General features: G+C 40.6%; 5 protein-coding genes across 5 annotated transcripts; 3 read left to right on the top strand and 2 right to left on the bottom strand.

Moving 5' to 3' along the window:
• Positions 1 to 83: 83 nt before the first annotated feature.
• I206_102548 (uncharacterized protein) lies at positions 84 to 1,510 on the top strand (the record flags this gene model as incomplete). Its single annotated transcript, XM_019154658.1, has 9 exons — positions 84 to 256; positions 386 to 453; positions 521 to 559; positions 624 to 745; positions 829 to 910; positions 976 to 1,030; positions 1,121 to 1,182; positions 1,232 to 1,371; positions 1,442 to 1,510. 9 exons carry the CDS (start codon positions 84 to 86, stop codon positions 1,508 to 1,510), a joined length of 810 nt encoding a protein of 269 aa, XP_019012061.1.
• A 2,810-nt stretch (positions 1,511 to 4,320) lies between these two features.
• Positions 4,321 to 7,588, bottom strand: I206_102547 (uncharacterized protein; the record flags this gene model as incomplete). Its single annotated transcript, XM_070202583.1, has 12 exons — positions 4,321 to 4,486; positions 4,568 to 4,833; positions 4,898 to 5,019; positions 5,080 to 5,410; positions 5,475 to 5,755; positions 5,811 to 5,943; positions 6,003 to 6,137; positions 6,213 to 6,795; positions 6,862 to 6,952; positions 7,009 to 7,139; positions 7,219 to 7,478; positions 7,541 to 7,588. 12 exons carry the CDS (start codon positions 7,586 to 7,588, stop codon positions 4,321 to 4,323), a joined length of 2,547 nt encoding a protein of 848 aa, XP_070058684.1.
• A 1,023-nt stretch (positions 7,589 to 8,611) lies between these two features.
• I206_102546 (uncharacterized protein) lies at positions 8,612 to 10,695 on the top strand (the record flags this gene model as incomplete). The annotated part of the gene is made up of 5 exons (XM_019154656.1): positions 8,612 to 8,816; positions 8,885 to 8,966; positions 9,154 to 9,515; positions 9,573 to 10,117; positions 10,180 to 10,695. 5 exons carry the CDS (start codon positions 8,612 to 8,614, stop codon positions 10,693 to 10,695), a joined length of 1,710 nt encoding a protein of 569 aa, XP_019012059.1.
• A 327-nt stretch (positions 10,696 to 11,022) lies between these two features.
• On the bottom strand, positions 11,023 to 15,268 carry I206_102545 (uncharacterized protein; the record flags this gene model as incomplete). Its single annotated transcript, XM_070202582.1, has 18 exons — positions 11,023 to 11,791; positions 11,853 to 11,968; positions 12,024 to 12,116; positions 12,187 to 12,290; positions 12,349 to 12,415; positions 12,478 to 12,559; positions 12,615 to 13,018; positions 13,072 to 13,185; positions 13,245 to 13,415; positions 13,473 to 13,523; positions 13,580 to 13,731; positions 13,801 to 13,971; positions 14,023 to 14,112; positions 14,164 to 14,302; positions 14,359 to 14,692; positions 14,752 to 14,845; positions 14,900 to 15,118; positions 15,175 to 15,268. The coding sequence occupies 18 exons, from the start codon at positions 15,266 to 15,268 to the stop codon at positions 11,023 to 11,025; spliced, it is 3,264 nt and encodes a 1,087-aa protein (XP_070058683.1).
• A 451-nt stretch (positions 15,269 to 15,719) lies between these two features.
• On the top strand, positions 15,720 to 17,024 carry I206_102544 (uncharacterized protein; the record flags this gene model as incomplete). Its single annotated transcript, XM_070202581.1, has 9 exons — positions 15,720 to 15,782; positions 15,849 to 15,878; positions 15,942 to 16,113; positions 16,172 to 16,230; positions 16,289 to 16,342; positions 16,403 to 16,463; positions 16,527 to 16,712; positions 16,781 to 16,823; positions 16,883 to 17,024. 9 exons carry the CDS (start codon positions 15,720 to 15,722, stop codon positions 17,022 to 17,024), a joined length of 810 nt encoding a protein of 269 aa, XP_070058682.1.
• Between the last annotated feature and the right edge of the window lie 78 nt (positions 17,025 to 17,102).

The following is a 17,102-nucleotide window of genomic DNA, read 5'->3' as shown; positions in this document are numbered from 1 at the left end:
ACCATCAACATCAAACTATTCCGCTCAACAATATAACGCTTTATGGACTTATGCGATCCCACTTTTCATGATTGTTTTTTGACATGAAACATCATTCCAAAACTACTCCTTGCGCCCCTTGCAATTTTCATCTGTTGAATATTGCCGAATTACCGCCCGATCTCAAACTCACGCAAACACTTGTATTCGACTTTGCAGGTACATGGGCAATCGAAGTTGCCAATACACATTCCTTCAGCGATGTCTTGGGCGTTGAGTAAGTTACCTCCAGGCTTTCAACGCTTTCTCCTGTCCTGTCACTTTCATTACGTCCTGAGCTCGGATCTCCTAGTGAACTTCCTATGTGCAACATCCATCAAAGCTGATGCGCTATCGGTCTCCCCAGTATTAATTGGGGAATGATGACGCACAATACACGGTCGAGATATGGTAATCTCGATTTCGCTGCTGTAGGTGAGTGTCTATCATCATTATGATCATAGCCGTACCTTCGATCAAGCTGATATACTGATCCGAATAGATGTTGAAGAGCCATTACCATGGCCAAGAGGGTCCTTTGGTAAGTGATTACACTATTAGGATGAGCTTGGGGAGATCTAACAGGATCTTGCATAACTTGACAGACGTCATACACGTCAAAGGACTTTTACTTGAGATATCGCACTACACCCGGTTGATCGAGAAATTGGCTATGGTCCTTCGACCAGGCGGATTACTAGCTATCGTGGAGATCGACCCCAACCATGTAAGCTTGTCGCAAACTTCGTATAAAGTCAAATCAAAGGTTGGACTGACTGTATTTCATATTGTGTCTTTCGTGAAACTTAGGTCTCAGCGGACGGTCACCAACTGCCTAAATGCCTGAGACAGTGGGACGCTTGTGTAAGATCTGCTCTGGGCGGAAGAGGAGGTAAGTTGTTCACCTAGGCATATCGAGGCTGCCAATAATTGTATAGCTGACTGTTTTGCTATTAGTCGATATTGACTTTCCCAGTAGGATAGGATCTGTAATTGCAAACGCAGGTGTTTTGTGAGTGCCATTTGGTTCTTCTGCATCACTGGGAATCGATTTACCCACTATTGAGCTCAAATTCAGTTACTTATGACGGTGGTCTTTCAGTGCATCTAATCCATACAGTCAATATCTGGGAGTACCAGCTTCCTCACATATCAGTAGGGGTGGTAAGTCGTAACCGGAAGTTGATATTTCGGATCTGACAAATTATGACAGATGTCAACTCGGCAGCTCGGTCAGGCCAAATTCATCATCAATTGCTCATAGCCAATTTGAGAAAGACTTTTTCAGCCTTGGTCGAGTACGGGTATAATCGACCTGACTTAGAGGATATGTTTTCGAGTTGTCTAGCTGAAGTGAGTCGACTCATTGCAAGATAATACAATGAGATAATTCGTCAACTAATCTCTCGCTTTCGGTCTTTAGTTGACGAATCCAAATGCAACATACGTTCACAGGTTGTATGCGGTCTACGCGACGAAGGCTTACCAGTAATTCTTGAATAAATACAAGAACAGCTGGGAATGGATGTGTATCAGGACAATACTTGTGGATCACAATAACGGTAATATACCGGGACAATGACAATTTATCAGGACAATGATAGTGTAGCAAAATAACGATAAATGTACCAGGACAATGCTAGTGTATCGAATAAATTATTAGACAAATAGATATATACATGAATAGATTAGGAACAAATCTTATCTGAGCTATCACACATGTTTAAAACAACAGAACATTTGTACTGGCAAATGCATAGGGATACTTGTACTTGCATAATGCCCATCTATCGGTCTTTCTTAGAAGTGGCAAAGTCGATTCTAAAGAGTTCCCGAGCCTTCAGAAAAAAGTGTTATATTTTGTCACAAAAGACATGATCCGAACCCATCAGGTTCTTAAAATCAATGGTTCCGTCCTAATGTTATGAGTTATCCAAGCTACTTTTCAGGTAACCAGTTCAAGCATTACCGTGATACTCCACAAGGCAAACAAGAGGCTACCGATCTTGGTTTTAATTCTGAACATTATGTGACTAGAATTGATATAGAATCTACTGAAGGTCCACACGATAATCAGACTGTGAATGGCGATTTGTATTTCTCAGATTCGGTTGAGGACAACCCTGATCGAGAACAATCGGAATTGTTGAGAAGCTTGGGTTATAGTCAAAATACGCTAGCACGGCCCTACAGACGTTATAGATAAGGTGGGCGTGGACCAGTTAGGTGGGAGCAGAGATACATAACTCTAGAACCTGTGCATATATGATTATATATATATATATATATATCTAATATAGTATCCGCGTTCCTATCACTCATTCCTAAGAAATCTATATCTCGTGATCTTCGTCTCGTACTCCACTCAGCAACTCTAGTACTTGCTTTCCGATCCTGCTCAGAGGCATATCGAATTTCGGTTCGACCAGTTATCACAGGATTCAGATGACAACACCCTGAAACCGACTCTGGTAGGAGTTTCAGTTTTGTATATACAGAAATGAAAAATTAAGTATTCAATAATAGTACATGCTGTAATATAAACAATTTGATTTGTGCACTAGGTTTTAGTATTATGTGTGTCGGAAAGCCTCGCTGGATCTCGCCACTGTGCCATTCATGAACGTCGTGAAAGGCTTTCCAGCTAATGCTATATCGAGACATACTCTGAGTGAACGAAGATCAGTATAATATAAAATCTTTCGGTTTATGCATTGAGCACATTCTATCCTCCAGATAACGGGCAACGAAGAAGTAAAGCTTGAGCATCCTTCTGTATCTCCGCCGATCTTCAATACCATCATATAAAAAGTAATTTCCGCGATAGCTTTTGTCATGCTTTGAATCAAAGATTGACAGCCATGATGCATTTAACAATGACAAACCAGTATCCATGAATTAGAGGAAAGCAACTTTGTTATCTTAACGTAGGAATTTGTTGGTAAACATTACGCAATTCCGGACCAAAGTTTGACAACTATTATGCGATCAGTGATGATGCCACAAATGATGTCAAAAATGTGAAAAATACTGTTAATGACGCTGAATACTCGACATTACCAAACAAATGTAATATGAGATTTGATTGAAATAACTATAATGATGACAAATACCAGTTGTGTGCGAGATTTGAGGCAAATTCTCTCATCGTGAAAGGATTCAATCGACTGCAAATGATGTCAGACGAAGGTTTGTACGAGGTTTCAACCTCGTTCCCTTGTCATGAAAGCGTTCGAAGAACTACAATGATGTCATACAAAGGTTGTACAAAAGTTGAAACAGGACATATGTTCATGAAGGGATTTGGATACTTACTATGATGTCAAACAAAGGATTCTTAAATTCTGATACGAATTCTTGAGAACAGGGGCTTATGACTCGATTCTCACTTTCGTACTCACTATCAACATTGAGAGACTACATAAGTCGAATATCCCATCTTCTTGTTCTCAATTTATATCTTTCTTATCAAGTTGAAGAAAGTCGTATCCACTATCGCCTTCCACCATTCACTTCTCATTAGCCTTCAGCCTTCAGCCATCACCACTAGCCACTAGCTCCTAGCCACTAGCCACAGTCCTCGACTCATCAGTCACTTTTTTGCCTACTCGCCATCCACTGCAAATCCATCATAGTAAATCCTACACACTAAATAGCTGTCAAGTATCCACTGTTGACTTCGTCCGTACCGCAGTCCCTATTCAATATTCTCACTCTCCAGATATACATATACGATATGGCTGAAATTCAAATCCCAATGAGATGCAATATCACAAGTATCAATGATGTCACTTCAAGCTGTACAATTTCTAGTGAAAATGATAAATTTCCAGGAGAGAATACTACTTTCCACTGTACGAACAGTACTTATAATACTGGAAGCTATCCATGGCAATCGCTTGTCCCTTACACGGGTACAAAGCAAGCAATTACTTACTCTGATGATTATTTTAGAAGTTACCATAGTACCACCGATGAGCAACTTGGTGTTGTTTATCCTCAGCCGAATATAATGGCGTTCTAAGTGAAATTAAATTCGATCCAAAGCAAGTTTCGGATGAAAACGGGATGATCTGCGCCTATTTCAAATTTATTGGAGCCACGGAATAACGGATCAGATAGATAAGGGAGGGCTGCTTATAATCTGTTTTTTTTTTTCGTTTCAGTAGGAATTTCGTGATGGACGATAATCAATCACGCTATCATACTTATAATCTTATGTATGCATTGATATATAGCATTGATGACGAAATGAAGCGCCTTCCGATTCGATGTGTATGAGAGATTGAACCACAAAAGAACTTAGCGATATAAGGCAGCCCTTTCGTCATCTTCACTCTCGGTCTCACTCTCGCTTTTCTCTTCCTCCGATTCCTCCTCCTCTTCGGATGTAGTCTCATCATATTCCGGAACGATCGCACTACGAGGTGGTGCGGTGACTGCTCGGGGCGCTGGCGGAGAAGTGTCACTATAGAATACCACTTTGTTAGCTTCTCCCTTCACATTACTTTCACAATGTAGTATTATATCATTGCATAAGAAGACTTACCTTTCACTTTCCTCTTCTTCCTCCTCGCTCTCACTTTCACTGTTTAAGAAAGAATCCAAATCTCGGAATTTCCCTTTTGCAGTTGTCGCATTGTTTACACCCAGGGCAGATTTCATATTACGTGGGTATGATCCAGCGGGAGATGAAGTGGCTGGTGAAACCCCTTGGCGCGGTGTAATAACATTTTGAGCACTGGACGTTGGCATAGGGTATGATGAGACGGGACCAGGACCGGGGCCAGGAGTTGGTGGTTGAGGGTTTTCAAACTATTCAGATATACAATCAGCCTCCCATACTTGTCCCGCATTCGTAGAAAAGCTAACAACTCACTTCAGAATCTCTTAATGAGGAATCGGTTGGATCGTCGGTCCATTCAGGTAAATCTTCGTATCCATTCAATTTTTTGCCCATCACTCTAGACATCGATCCTACTTGGTAATCATTACCGAGTCCTGAATTTGGCGCTGGATCAGCTATCGTCTTGAACAAGCGTATTACCCCAGCTGACTTACGACTTTCATCGGATTCGCCGACTTCCCTTTTACCGAGTATGACGACTTTGACTTGTTCCCTTCTCAATACGACTCCACCTCGGTCTTCCTCGTCATCCTCCTCATTCTGATCATCTCTAGCGACACCTCCATTTGTCGTACTGACCTTCTCATCCCTAACACCTCGCAATAAGGCGTACAGAAATCTAGCTCTGTCTCGAACATCGTAATCCGAATCGTATCTTGCCAAGCTGAAGAGGTATGTGCTCATCAGATTCAACTGACTTGAGCCAGACGCTATAACCAGCAATTTGGAGGCAAGGGTGATTATCTGTAATTTCGATTGAGAAGCCTGAAATCAATTTCCATGTCGTCATCAGCTACTCGCTAAATTACTTCCACCAAAGGTGGCTCACCTCATTTGTGAATCCCTTGATACCTTTCCTCAATATATCTGGTACCCACAACTCAATACTTTCCCATCCTAAACCCTTCTTTTCGGACTCAGCAGAAGGGTCATTTGCGGCGAATTGGCCAACAAGCCAATACACAGATGCTCTAGCCTTAGGATTGGTTATACCATCTAGTTGCCTAGCTAGCTTCGCAACTAGCTTTTGAGGTGAAGCAAGGCTTGACGAGAGGGTAGAAGACAGGATCACGGATTTGAGAACTATCACTGCTTGAGCGACTAGTGTGTCTGAATATAGATGGATCAGCAACGGAATTCAATGACACATCGCTGATTAACTGACCCCTTTGGCTCTTAAGGAGCTTCATCAATGTCCTCAGCCCACTTGAAGCTACTTCAGGCTGCGTTCTAACCATATACCCGATCGCTTTGACAGCTTCCTCCGCCGTTGATGATTGGGGAAACCGTACATAATACTGCGATCAGTTTGGTAAGCGTTTTCCAATGCAAATGATTGCGCTCAAAAAAAGCCCACCTTGAACTCCCTGATCGATATTTGAGCGTTATCCTTATTGATCAAAGCTATCATAGCACGTAATTTGGACCTCTGAATTGAAGGCGAGTCGGAGGTCTGCACGAAGAAAGCCTGATGACATTGCATGAATAACCACTATGACACGATCATCGAGTCAGCTTGTGGTTAAGATTTGTAGGAGGGACCATCTGATTTATAATGTGATCTTACAGGTCTTTGTTCAGCCATTGACCCAAGTACTTCCCAAGTCAGAGCTCCTGTTGCCTCTTTTCCTAATCTGCTATCGCTCGAGCAGCCTGCCAGTCTAAGTAAAGGCTTTACCAGTAGACCTTGGCCTATGACCTTGTGTGAAGAAGGCGCCAAGTGATAGTACGCGTTGGAGATAGCCAATACTACGGCAGGATTTCGGGATTGGAAGAGCGGTTTGATGAAGTGCAAGAACATCGCGAGATCTTCGTCTATGCCTGAGAATTCGTCTTCACTTTCTCCTCCTCCGTTTTCCGTTTGAATGGAGGGGTGTATTGAGGAAGTGTCAGTCGACCCAGAATTAGGGGGTTGTTCTAGCATTACTCTAGCGTATCGAGTTAATACGCTCAATGCGACTGACTGACCCCACTCATCTGCATCTACTAGTAATTTGATGATGTGTCGGTAGTAAGGATGTAGTAGATCAAGCCTATCCGGACATATCTCGGTGAATGCAGTAAGCGTAGCCCCGAGGGTTAAAGGTGAAGGGGACGACAGCAAGGTTTGTAAGAGGGCAATCAGTTGAGGTAATGAAGTTGGATCCATCCTGAAAAGATTAAGTCAGTCAGCTCTTGCAGGTTTAAGATGAAAACGAGGCACAGAGCTAACGTACTCGTATACTTTCGCTAAACCTCCTGCGACCGTCTTTCTGACCCACGGATTGCGGTCGGTTACCAGTTTTTTCAGACCGAGCATCACGATACCTGTGGCAGAATAGGTTAAAGCATGAAGCGCAGCTCGGAGAAGGATAGTAGCTCACCTTGAATGACAGGTACTCTGATTGAGGTCAAGACTCTCAATGACATTGACCGTATCAAGGGAGACGGATCCGAAAGATCTTTCTGAAAGGTATTGATTGAAAGTAATAACAAATCTGAGTTGGTAGATGCGCTATACAAACGTCAAATCAGCAGTAGTCCCATGGCTAAGCACTACTTTATACGACGAATCAGCCAGGTAATTGACTTACAATCTCAACAGATAAATATAAACCAATTTCCTAATCTCGATACTTGAGCTGACCACATTCTTGACCACTTGTGCAAAGAAACCTTCCATATCCCTCCCCTTGGAGATACCAGCTATAATCCTTTTCATACCTTCAAGTCTCTCTTTCTCAATCCTACTATCCAGCAAAGCTGATATCTCTTTAAGCCTATCATCGGTCAAGTCGAATGGCGTTGAGGAAGGGTTATTGCCCGTGAGAAGTGAAAGATCTCTTGTGGTTTCCTATGAAGACCACTATCAATGAGCTTGGAAACAACCAGAATGGGCAACGAGGTTTAGCTTACTTGAAAATTCTCAATAATTCGCTGTGATAGCCTGTTGAGTGCTGCCATTGTGTGCAGCTAGCTCTTGAGCTAAAGAAGAGCTTGCGCAAAGACCTTGTGAGTACTTGTCTGAAGGTATGAAGATATAGAAATGCAAACGCCAATGTCATGATGACCGCATTAATCGATAATCTCGGAATCATTACGGAGCTCACCGATGTATGACAAATAAGTGTGACTGATATTTGAGTTGTGTATTCTCAATCTGATATCCGCCATTGAACCCGGAAACGGTTGACGGGAGGCCGCGAATGCCTTTGAGGGTTTTCAAATTGAACATGATCAGGGCAATATAAAGGGTTTACAAGGGGGGCTAACAAGGGGCCCGAGCGTTGTAAGAGGGGAATCATCAACAGATCTAACTCTTATACGATTTAAGGCTAATCACACAAATCAAAAACATTAGAGAACAGATAAGACAACGAACAGCGGGGATTATCAGAGTAAAATAAGATGAAAAGACAGCTTGCAACGCCACGTTCACTTACTCCTTATACAATCTGCTGCTCCCCTTGGCACCTAACACGTTTTGGGGGATATGTATTGATGCAATCCTGAAATAGCGTTACATCAATCAAAATAACGGATGCATGGGCACGTAAAACACGTTGAATGAAAAGTAAAGGAAACAAAACACAGCCCACGCAGATGCCCTAAATTCCCATTTCCCAAAAACAACATCCGATATAAAAGTACAAGCCAAATCAATTCATCATTCTTCTTCTTCTTCTTTCTCTTTCTCTTCCTTCAATCCATTTTCCACATAACATCTGCGTATTGCATATTTAGCTTTACTAAACTCTTCATCTATCAGTAATAGCCTACGGGCAGATATATATGTTCTCAAACAGTCTTTGCAGCGCACACAACTCGTACCGGTTAGTTTATACCACTGACACAGAATACCTCCTTCGCTGACGATGCTATTTGAAATCCAGCGGCACCAAACACAGCGCCGCCCCAGCTTTAATACGGCTTTAAATTACCTTCCTCTATCTTAGGACTAAATAAACTATCAAAAACAAAACAATAATGTCACCTACAGCTCTTGATCCAGTAGCAGGTCATCATGACTCTTTCTCTCTTCCCAATACCAACGGTAATAGAGGAGCGAAAGTTCATGCAACCGCTAGAAGGTCTCCTGAAGGTGGTTTAATCAAGGTCGAATCTGATTCGACTAAATATGAGGAAGGAGGTATTAGAGCCAAGTATACTGATAGGGGTGCGGATGTCGTCAGTAAGTAAAATAATTATCCGTCGAGTCGATATCGAAGATCATGTTGCTGATACAGTCTGGCTTTGCAGAAGGTGCCGACGGAAAGTTCACCGTCAAGAAGACTGAGAAGAATTACGAGTTCTTCACCAAGACCAAAGTTGGTAACGTGGGGTAAGTCATCATTCTTTCTTCACTCCCTTTCTATCCCGATCGCCCGATCGCCCGATCACTCGTCTCCCCGGACTTCATACATTACGCATCTACACTGAACCCTCTTCTTGCCATTACACCTCAATCCTCTCCTTCGTTTCACTTCGACAACACCTGAAATTGCACATGCTAATGCTCCTTTCTGCAGTCTCATGTTGGTCGGTCTCGGTGGTAACAACGGTACCACTGTCCTTGCTACTCACTTGGCCAATAAACATCAAATTGCATGGAGAACCAAAGACGGCCTTCAACAACCCAATTACATTGGTTCGGTCGTTCGAGCTTCTACCGTTAAACTCGGTGTTGATCCTGAAACCGGTAAAGATGTCTACGTCCCCATCAGCGACATGTTACCTATGGTTCACCCCAATGACTTGGTCATTGGTGGTTGGGATATCTCCGGTGTCGAGATGGATCAAGCTATGCTCAGAGCCAAAGTCCTTGAATGGGATCTTCAGAGACAACTTGTCCCTCACATGCAAGGCGTCAAGCCCCTCCCATCTATCTACTGTGAGCTATATCGTCGATTTCAATTAACGTCATTAGCTGATTCGATATTCCACATAGACCCCGACTTCATCGCTGCCAACCAAGCTGATCGGGCTGATAACTTGATTCCCGGAGACGACAAGCAATCTCACCTTGAGCAGATCAGAAAAGATATTCGACAATTCAAGACCGATAACAATCTTGACTCAGTCGTAGTTCTTTGGACAGCTAATACTGAACGATACGCCGATATTATCGAAGGTGTCAACGATACTTCCGAAAACCTTCTTAAATCAATCAAGGAATCACACGATGAAGTTTCTCCTTCAACTGTATTCGCTGTCGCTTCCATCCTTGAAGGAGTTCCATTCATTAATGGTTCACCTCAAAACACTTTCGTTCCTGGTTGTATTGAACTTGCTGAAAAACATCAAACTTTCATTGGTGGAGATGATTTCAAATCTGGTCAAACTAAAGTCAAATCTGTCTTGGCTGAATTTTTAGTCAATGCCGGTATTAAACCTCTTTCTATTAGTTCTTATAATCATTTGGGTAATAACGATGGAAAGAATTTATCTTCTCATAAACAATTTAGATCTAAAGAAATTTCCAAATCAAGTGTAGTAAGTTATAACATTAATCTCGCAATAAAAATTTTAGCTTATGTTTTGTTATACTACATTAGGTTGACGATATGGTATCAGCAAATCATATTCTTTATAAAACTGCTACAGAATTAACTTCTGAAAATGAAAATGGTGAAATTATCAAAAAAGGTGAACATCCAGATCATATTGTAGTAATTAAACATGTTCCAGCTGTTGGTGATTCAAAAAGAGCAATTGATGAATATTATTCAGAACTTTTAATGGGTGGTAGAAATATAATGAACATTTTTAATGAATGTGAAGATTCTTTATTAGCTACACCTTTAATTTTTGATTTAACAATTTTAGCTGAATTAATTACAAGAATTAAATATAAATCTTTAGATAATAAAGAGCAAGAAGAAGAAGAATTTAAATCACTTTATAGTATTTTATCTTTATTGTCTTATATGTTAAAAGCACCTTTAGTTAAACCTGGAACAGAAGTTATTAATTCACTTAATAGACAAAGAAATGCTTTAGAACAATTTTTAAAAGCTTGTTTAGGTTTAGAACATTCAAATGATCTTTTATTAAATACTAGAATTTGGTAAATCCTAATTAAATTCCTTCGAATTATTTCTCTTTTGCCTTTCAATAGAATTAATTAATTTGTAAAAAATCTTTATTTCTATCTTTCGATAAAATTACCAACTATATACAGTCTTTACTTTATGTTAAATGCAAAAAAAAGCGTTTTTTTAAACGCAATAAAACCACAAATATACTACTTCATCTGTTTTCAGAATTCTTCTATAAATTTAAGTTACGAATGTTGCATGATAAATAACATTATATGAGTTATAATCAATGGTTTAAAAATACAAATATGTTAATATGTATAAATATGAATACAATGATGTTAAAATGAAAAAAAAAAATTAACCTTCTTTAGCTTTTTTACTTCCATATGGAGCAGGCCTACCCATACCTAATCTTTTATTTCCTTTATTTAATCCAGCCGTTGAAGTTGAATTGGATCCTCCTCGAGAAAGAGTTGAAGGTAAAGAAGGTAATTTAATACCATTATTTCCAAGTAAAGGACTTGAACTTAATTTAGGACTACTTCCATTTCCATTTGCATTTGCATTTCCTAAAAATGGACTACTTTTTCTACTTATACTTGTATTTCCATTTTTATTTATCGATGATCCATTTCCATTTCCATTTAAATTTGAATTTGGATAAATTAAAGGTGGATCAGGTGGTAATCCAAGATTTGCCATGAAATCAAGTGCATTTTGACCACCTTTTTGAAAAGATGAAATATCAGTATCAACTTTAATTGGATCAGGTGTACCAAATGTAAAAGGTAATAATTGAGGTATATTTTTATTTGCAGATTTAATTTTAATTACTTCTTTTTGTGGTTGATTTTTTTCTTCTCTTATACTACCTGATCCAGGTGCAGGTTGTCTTGATTTTGATGATCCTGATAAACCCATACGAGCTGAAGTAAATCCAGATTTTACCGAAGAAGCATAAGGATTACCATTTACTTGATCAGGTAATGCATATTCATCTGCTTCTGATGCCCAATATTCAGCTGCTCGAGTAGCTTTGGTGACTTCCCTTCTTGCGAATCTATTCGAATACTTATCTCGAGGTTCAGGTGCGTCCCACGTTGACATTGGTGGAGCTGCTCGTACACTGTTGAAAGCAACCTCTAATCAGCTTGTTCGGACTACATCATTCCAGCGAATCCACTTACTGCTTCATAATCATGTCTTTCGCTTCCTCTTCATCTGGATTAGGCCTAGCTAACATCATGGAGATATATCGTCTGACGGCCAAATCCACATCAGGCAGGCTGGTAGATAGCAACCCCTACATGCAAGCTTTCATTAGCTTTGACAGTACAGTGGAAGGCGTGTAAACTGACTGGTTGATGTCTTTCTACCATTCCAACAAATTCACTCGTTTCCTTATCGTTCTCCTCGCCTCCCATCATACGGAATTGACAGTATGACATTGTCTAAACTCTCTTTATTGTCAGCTAATGCCTGTCCCTGTCACGGTGATATTCCATGGCAACTAAAACTGACCAAAAAGTTCTGAGCTCTTGTCATAGCTACATAAAGCAGTCTCCTTTCCTCCGCCATCTCATGCGCTTCCGTGCATCGGTAGGAAGGATAAGTGCCTTGTTCAACTACATAATGGGTTCGTCAGCTTCCGACATTTTGTTTCACCGGCGAATCGCAGCTCACCTGCAGGTATAAAAACGACAGGCCATTCCAAACCTTTGGCAGCATGTACAGTGGTGATCGTGACTTTCTATAACATATTGGATTTAGCAGAATGGTCACAACTTGATCCAGACGGAAGCCTTAACTAACAGGTTTGTCCTTATCATCTTCTCCCCCCTCCGTATCAGTCGATAACATCGAAGTCTGGAGAAAGAATGCGAGCGGTGTCATACTAATACCGGGTCAGCAACCGCTGTCATATTCTGGGTTATGAAAGGTCATCTTACTTCTCACTAGCGGTAGCTAATTCATCTACGAGTCCATCCATCACTTCCGTTTTCGCATTCCTTTTGACATCCTCCTTAGCTCTTGCACTAGGTTTAACATCCACCTCTTCATCACTATCTAGTATCTCGATCACTCCATTTCCAATAATATCTCTACTTTTTCCTTTCGTCGGTGCGGATATTGAAGCAGATCTACTTCGACTCCTGGTACTATCACTTGCAGATGATTGTCTTCGAAATAATGGATGTAATTTCCCGTTAGATTTGAGCTTTTCTTCCACTTGAGCTTTGTTGACGATGGCTTCTACTGCTGCTGAATTGGCGGGCATGAATCCTTCTCCTCCTTCTGGTGCCCCATTGGCAATTCGAGCTTGCTCTTCAGATACAATCACACTGTAAGAGATCTACAGGATTATTAGCTGGTTGGTCAGGTGAAGACCTGCAACAGCGAACATACGAGTTCTTGTACATTCTCCCACCTCGAATCAAAATCTGGCTGAGACGTTCGAAGATACTCCTCGTATCCCGTTTTCTCAATTACCAGCCGTATGAGATCCGCAACGGAAGAACCCTAGTTCGACCAGAATCAGCTGGGTCGCCAAGAAGAAACAGCAGCGCAGGCGGGCTAACCTTTTCAGCGGCTCTGCGAAGCTTCCTTACGGCGCCGACGAAAGTGCCCAAGTTCTTCTTTATACCAGCTTTCAACCCATTGGGTAGCGGTTCACCATCGATGATCCTCTCACACAATTCCATTGGTGAGATTTTCATCGATTTAGCTGCATTGAGTATATCCGATACAGACTAACAAGATATTAGCTAAATCTTCGTCGCGCCTTTCGTGAGAAGCCTTCAACTCACCTTATCGCCTATTGACCTTTTGGGTACATTAACAACCCTAACAAATGCAGGCTGATTTACTGGAAGTCAGCTAGAGTTCATAAACGGATACGGCAATATGAGCTCACTGTGAAATCAGGGTTATCCGCCAATTGAAGATACGCCAGTAAATCCTTGATCTCCATTCGCTCGAAGAACTTATGCCCTCCTACGATCCTATTCGGTATACTATCCTTTTGCAAAGCCGATTCTATGACTCGCGAAAGGGCGTTGTAACGTACTACGATATGCCGGAGGTCAGTCTTACCCTCGATTGCTTAAAGCATGACGTTGATACCTTGCTACTTACGAAGAATGGCGAAATCCCCATAATTCAACGTCCCCCCTGAATAAGCTATAAGACGCTTTATCTCCCAAGCTATAAAACTCGCTTCTATCACTGGAGTGCTAAAAACTTTCAGTGTAACAGGTGTGCTTCTCGGATGGGATGTGAAGAGGTTTTTCTGTATTCTTTCACGATCTGAAAATACCTTAGCTAAATTACGGGTCAACGCCGAATCATTGAGCTCACCTTGAGATACAACGGCGTGGGCTGCAGAAAGTATAGATCCCGTTGAACGATAATTCTCCTCCAGATAGATAGCTTGCACGCCAGGAAAATCTACAATCAGAGTAGATCAGCTGTTGTCAAAGAGAGTGGTGGGCAGCTTACCTCTCGTCATCTTATTGAGATTCTCAATTTCCGCAGATCTCCATCCGTAAATTGATTGATCTGGATCTCCAACTACACTGACTCCCCCATGAGCTTTCGCGAAGCACTTCATGAGCTCATATTGCGTTATATTCGTGTCCTGGACAGAGCATCAACGTTAGTGAAGGAAGGCCATACTGCTGACGGATGGCTCACCTGAAATTCGTCCACTAAGATATGCTTACAACTATCTAATATCCTTGGAGCATTTCTAAACAACCTCAATCCGAAAACCAATAAATCGTCAAAATCTAAACAATTGCTCTCTCGAAGATTGGCTTCGTATTCCCCATATAACTCTGCTATAATTGATGAAGTAGATGTGGAGGAAGAGGGGTCTTGAGCAGCTCGAATTGCCATCTGATCTGGCGATTCTTCTCTGGCTTTGGCTTTGCTTATTTCAGATAAAACTACTCCCTCTTTCAATGATATGCGGGATTCTTCCAAAATTTCCTTACGGGCTTTAAGGAGAGTTGACATTATCTTCTTACTAAAGCATAGAGTCAGGTAAGATCACTCCGCAAACGCTGTTTCGAGTCGACAGCTCACCAATCTTCGGTATCCGCAATGACAAAGTTATTAGGTATGTCGATAAGCTGAGCATACCGCCTTAAGTATTTGGCACAAGTAGCATGAAAGGTCCCTGAGTAAGCAGAACGATGAGCGTTCCTCCTGCCGATATGTTGGAAGAGCTTACCTAGTACCAGATTATCGGCTTGTTGATCACCCAATAGAACTTGTAATCTCTTTTTCATTTCTTTTGAAGCTTTATTAGTGAAAGTGACGGCAACGATTTCGTATGGTTTGTATTCATGATGTCGAACCAAGTAAGCTACTCTTGAAGTTAAAACTCTAGTTTTACCTGAACCTGGACCAGCTAGGATCTGAAGTGGTATTTCTGGAGATGATGTGACGGCTAATAAATTTCATGATGAGCTGATAATTCGAATCAATACCAAAGGGCGAGCTTACCTTGTAGTTGAGCCGCGTTGAGTGAAGCCAAATATGGATATTTATCTATATTTGGCTCTCTAAGAGCTGATGAGGACGGTTTCCTATCCTCCATCGTGTTTGAGATGGATCATTAAGCAAAATACAGGATAAACAGAATGAAGAATATTAAATTATCATTCCTTATTCAAAACATCCTCGTTGAAATGAATATGAACATTAGAATACACGTCATGTTTAGCTCGATCTTTTTTGTTTACACTTTTACCGATCGGCATGTATCATAATATACCCTATCTTTTACCCTTAAAAACGTGTTAAGCATATGGAAAAAAACGCATTAGAACTTTTAGATTACAAATTCTTTGGTGATTGACATTACGAATTCTTTCTTAATTCAATTTCCTATTTCGCATCATCGTTTATCTAAAATTACGGAATTTCACTCTTCCCCTTTCTCTCTTGATAAGAACAACAATAACAACAATAACAACAACAACAACGACAACCAAACTCATCTGATATATCAGTGAAACCAATTTTACCGATACAAGTTAATGAATAAGATGCCAACTAGAGTTCTAGCGCTTTGTGGATTCACCCAAAATTCTTATATATACTCCAAACAGGTTCGTAAAATGCATTTTTAACTTCTTACATGAAATTAAAAGCTAAATCACGATTTTTGGATTTAGCTCGGAGCAGTCCGAAAGACATGTAAAGATGTTGAATTTGGTGAATTAATTTAATATTATATCGTTCATCTTTATTAGCCTTTTAATTAATAGGTATCTATAGTCTTCTTGGAACCTCCTGTTGTAGTTGAAAAAGCGGATTTACCATGGTCAGATAATTTAGATCAATTTGGTTCAAATGCTACGACAGATGAAACTGCTCAAACACCCGAAACTACACCTCGAGCATGGTGGGTTACAGCAAATGAAATGAAAACATATAGAAGTGAGCCCTACCTTGAACGGAAATACTCAAGATGGGCGCTGATATTTCGAGGTTATAGAATTTGATGAGACTGTTGCTTATTTACATGATTACCTATCGAAGAATGGGCCTTTCGACGTAAGTGTCAAGAGAAAAGAGATTATCGATAAAGCTTATTTGACTGTCATCTGATTAGGGTATAATGGGATTCTCTCAAGGTGCTGGTATGGCAGCAATATTATCTGCACTAGTAAGCCTTCTCCACACTCGATGTACGATATATAAGTATACTGATGAATCAATATTATAGTTGGAGAAACCAGGATTACATCCAAATTTCCCATCTGAACCAGCATTACCGAAATTTAAATGTACGTATGACTCAATTAACCAAAGTTTAAATTTTGGTTTATGTAGCTGACTTTTCGTACTAGTTGCTATTTTTGTAGGAGGATTCTTACCTAAAGCAGAATCTCATGATTTTACACCTTATTTCCCTTTACCAGCTTCGCTACCAACTTTACATATTTGTGGAAAGAATGATACTTTAATAACGATAGAAAGGAGTCAAACATTGATAGATAAATGTGAGAATTCAAGAGTAGAATTACACGATGGAGGTGAATTTAAATATTACCTATTCAATTCATACTATATTCTATGCTTATGTCGAAATCTGGATGTACAGGTCACTATACACCTTCAAAAGCATCATGGCGACATTTCTTCAAGTGAGTATACTTTATCAGTGATACACAATACGATTGGCTGATCAGGCTGGGTATCACAGCGCATACATAAATTCTTTTGGACCAGATGGAACTCAAGGAGATGTTCCACCCGTAAATTCTTTCGGGCCATCAGGTGCAAATACGCCTGTCAATTCAAAAGGAGGGGAAGCTACGCCCAGGCCTTCTACACCTGCCAATTGATAATCAATAATTTCATACCATAGACATCATAGACATTATAGCCGAGCATGCTATCTCTTACTCCAATGATTACTCACC

This window comes from Kwoniella pini, chromosome 3, assembly GCF_000512605.2.
Source record: "Kwoniella pini CBS 10737 chromosome 3, complete sequence".
NCBI classification, from domain to species: Eukaryota; Fungi; Basidiomycota; class Tremellomycetes; order Tremellales; family Cryptococcaceae; genus Kwoniella; species Kwoniella pini.
Note: the sequence above shows the minus strand (reverse complement) of the source record. Positions and strands in the feature narration are given on the sequence as shown.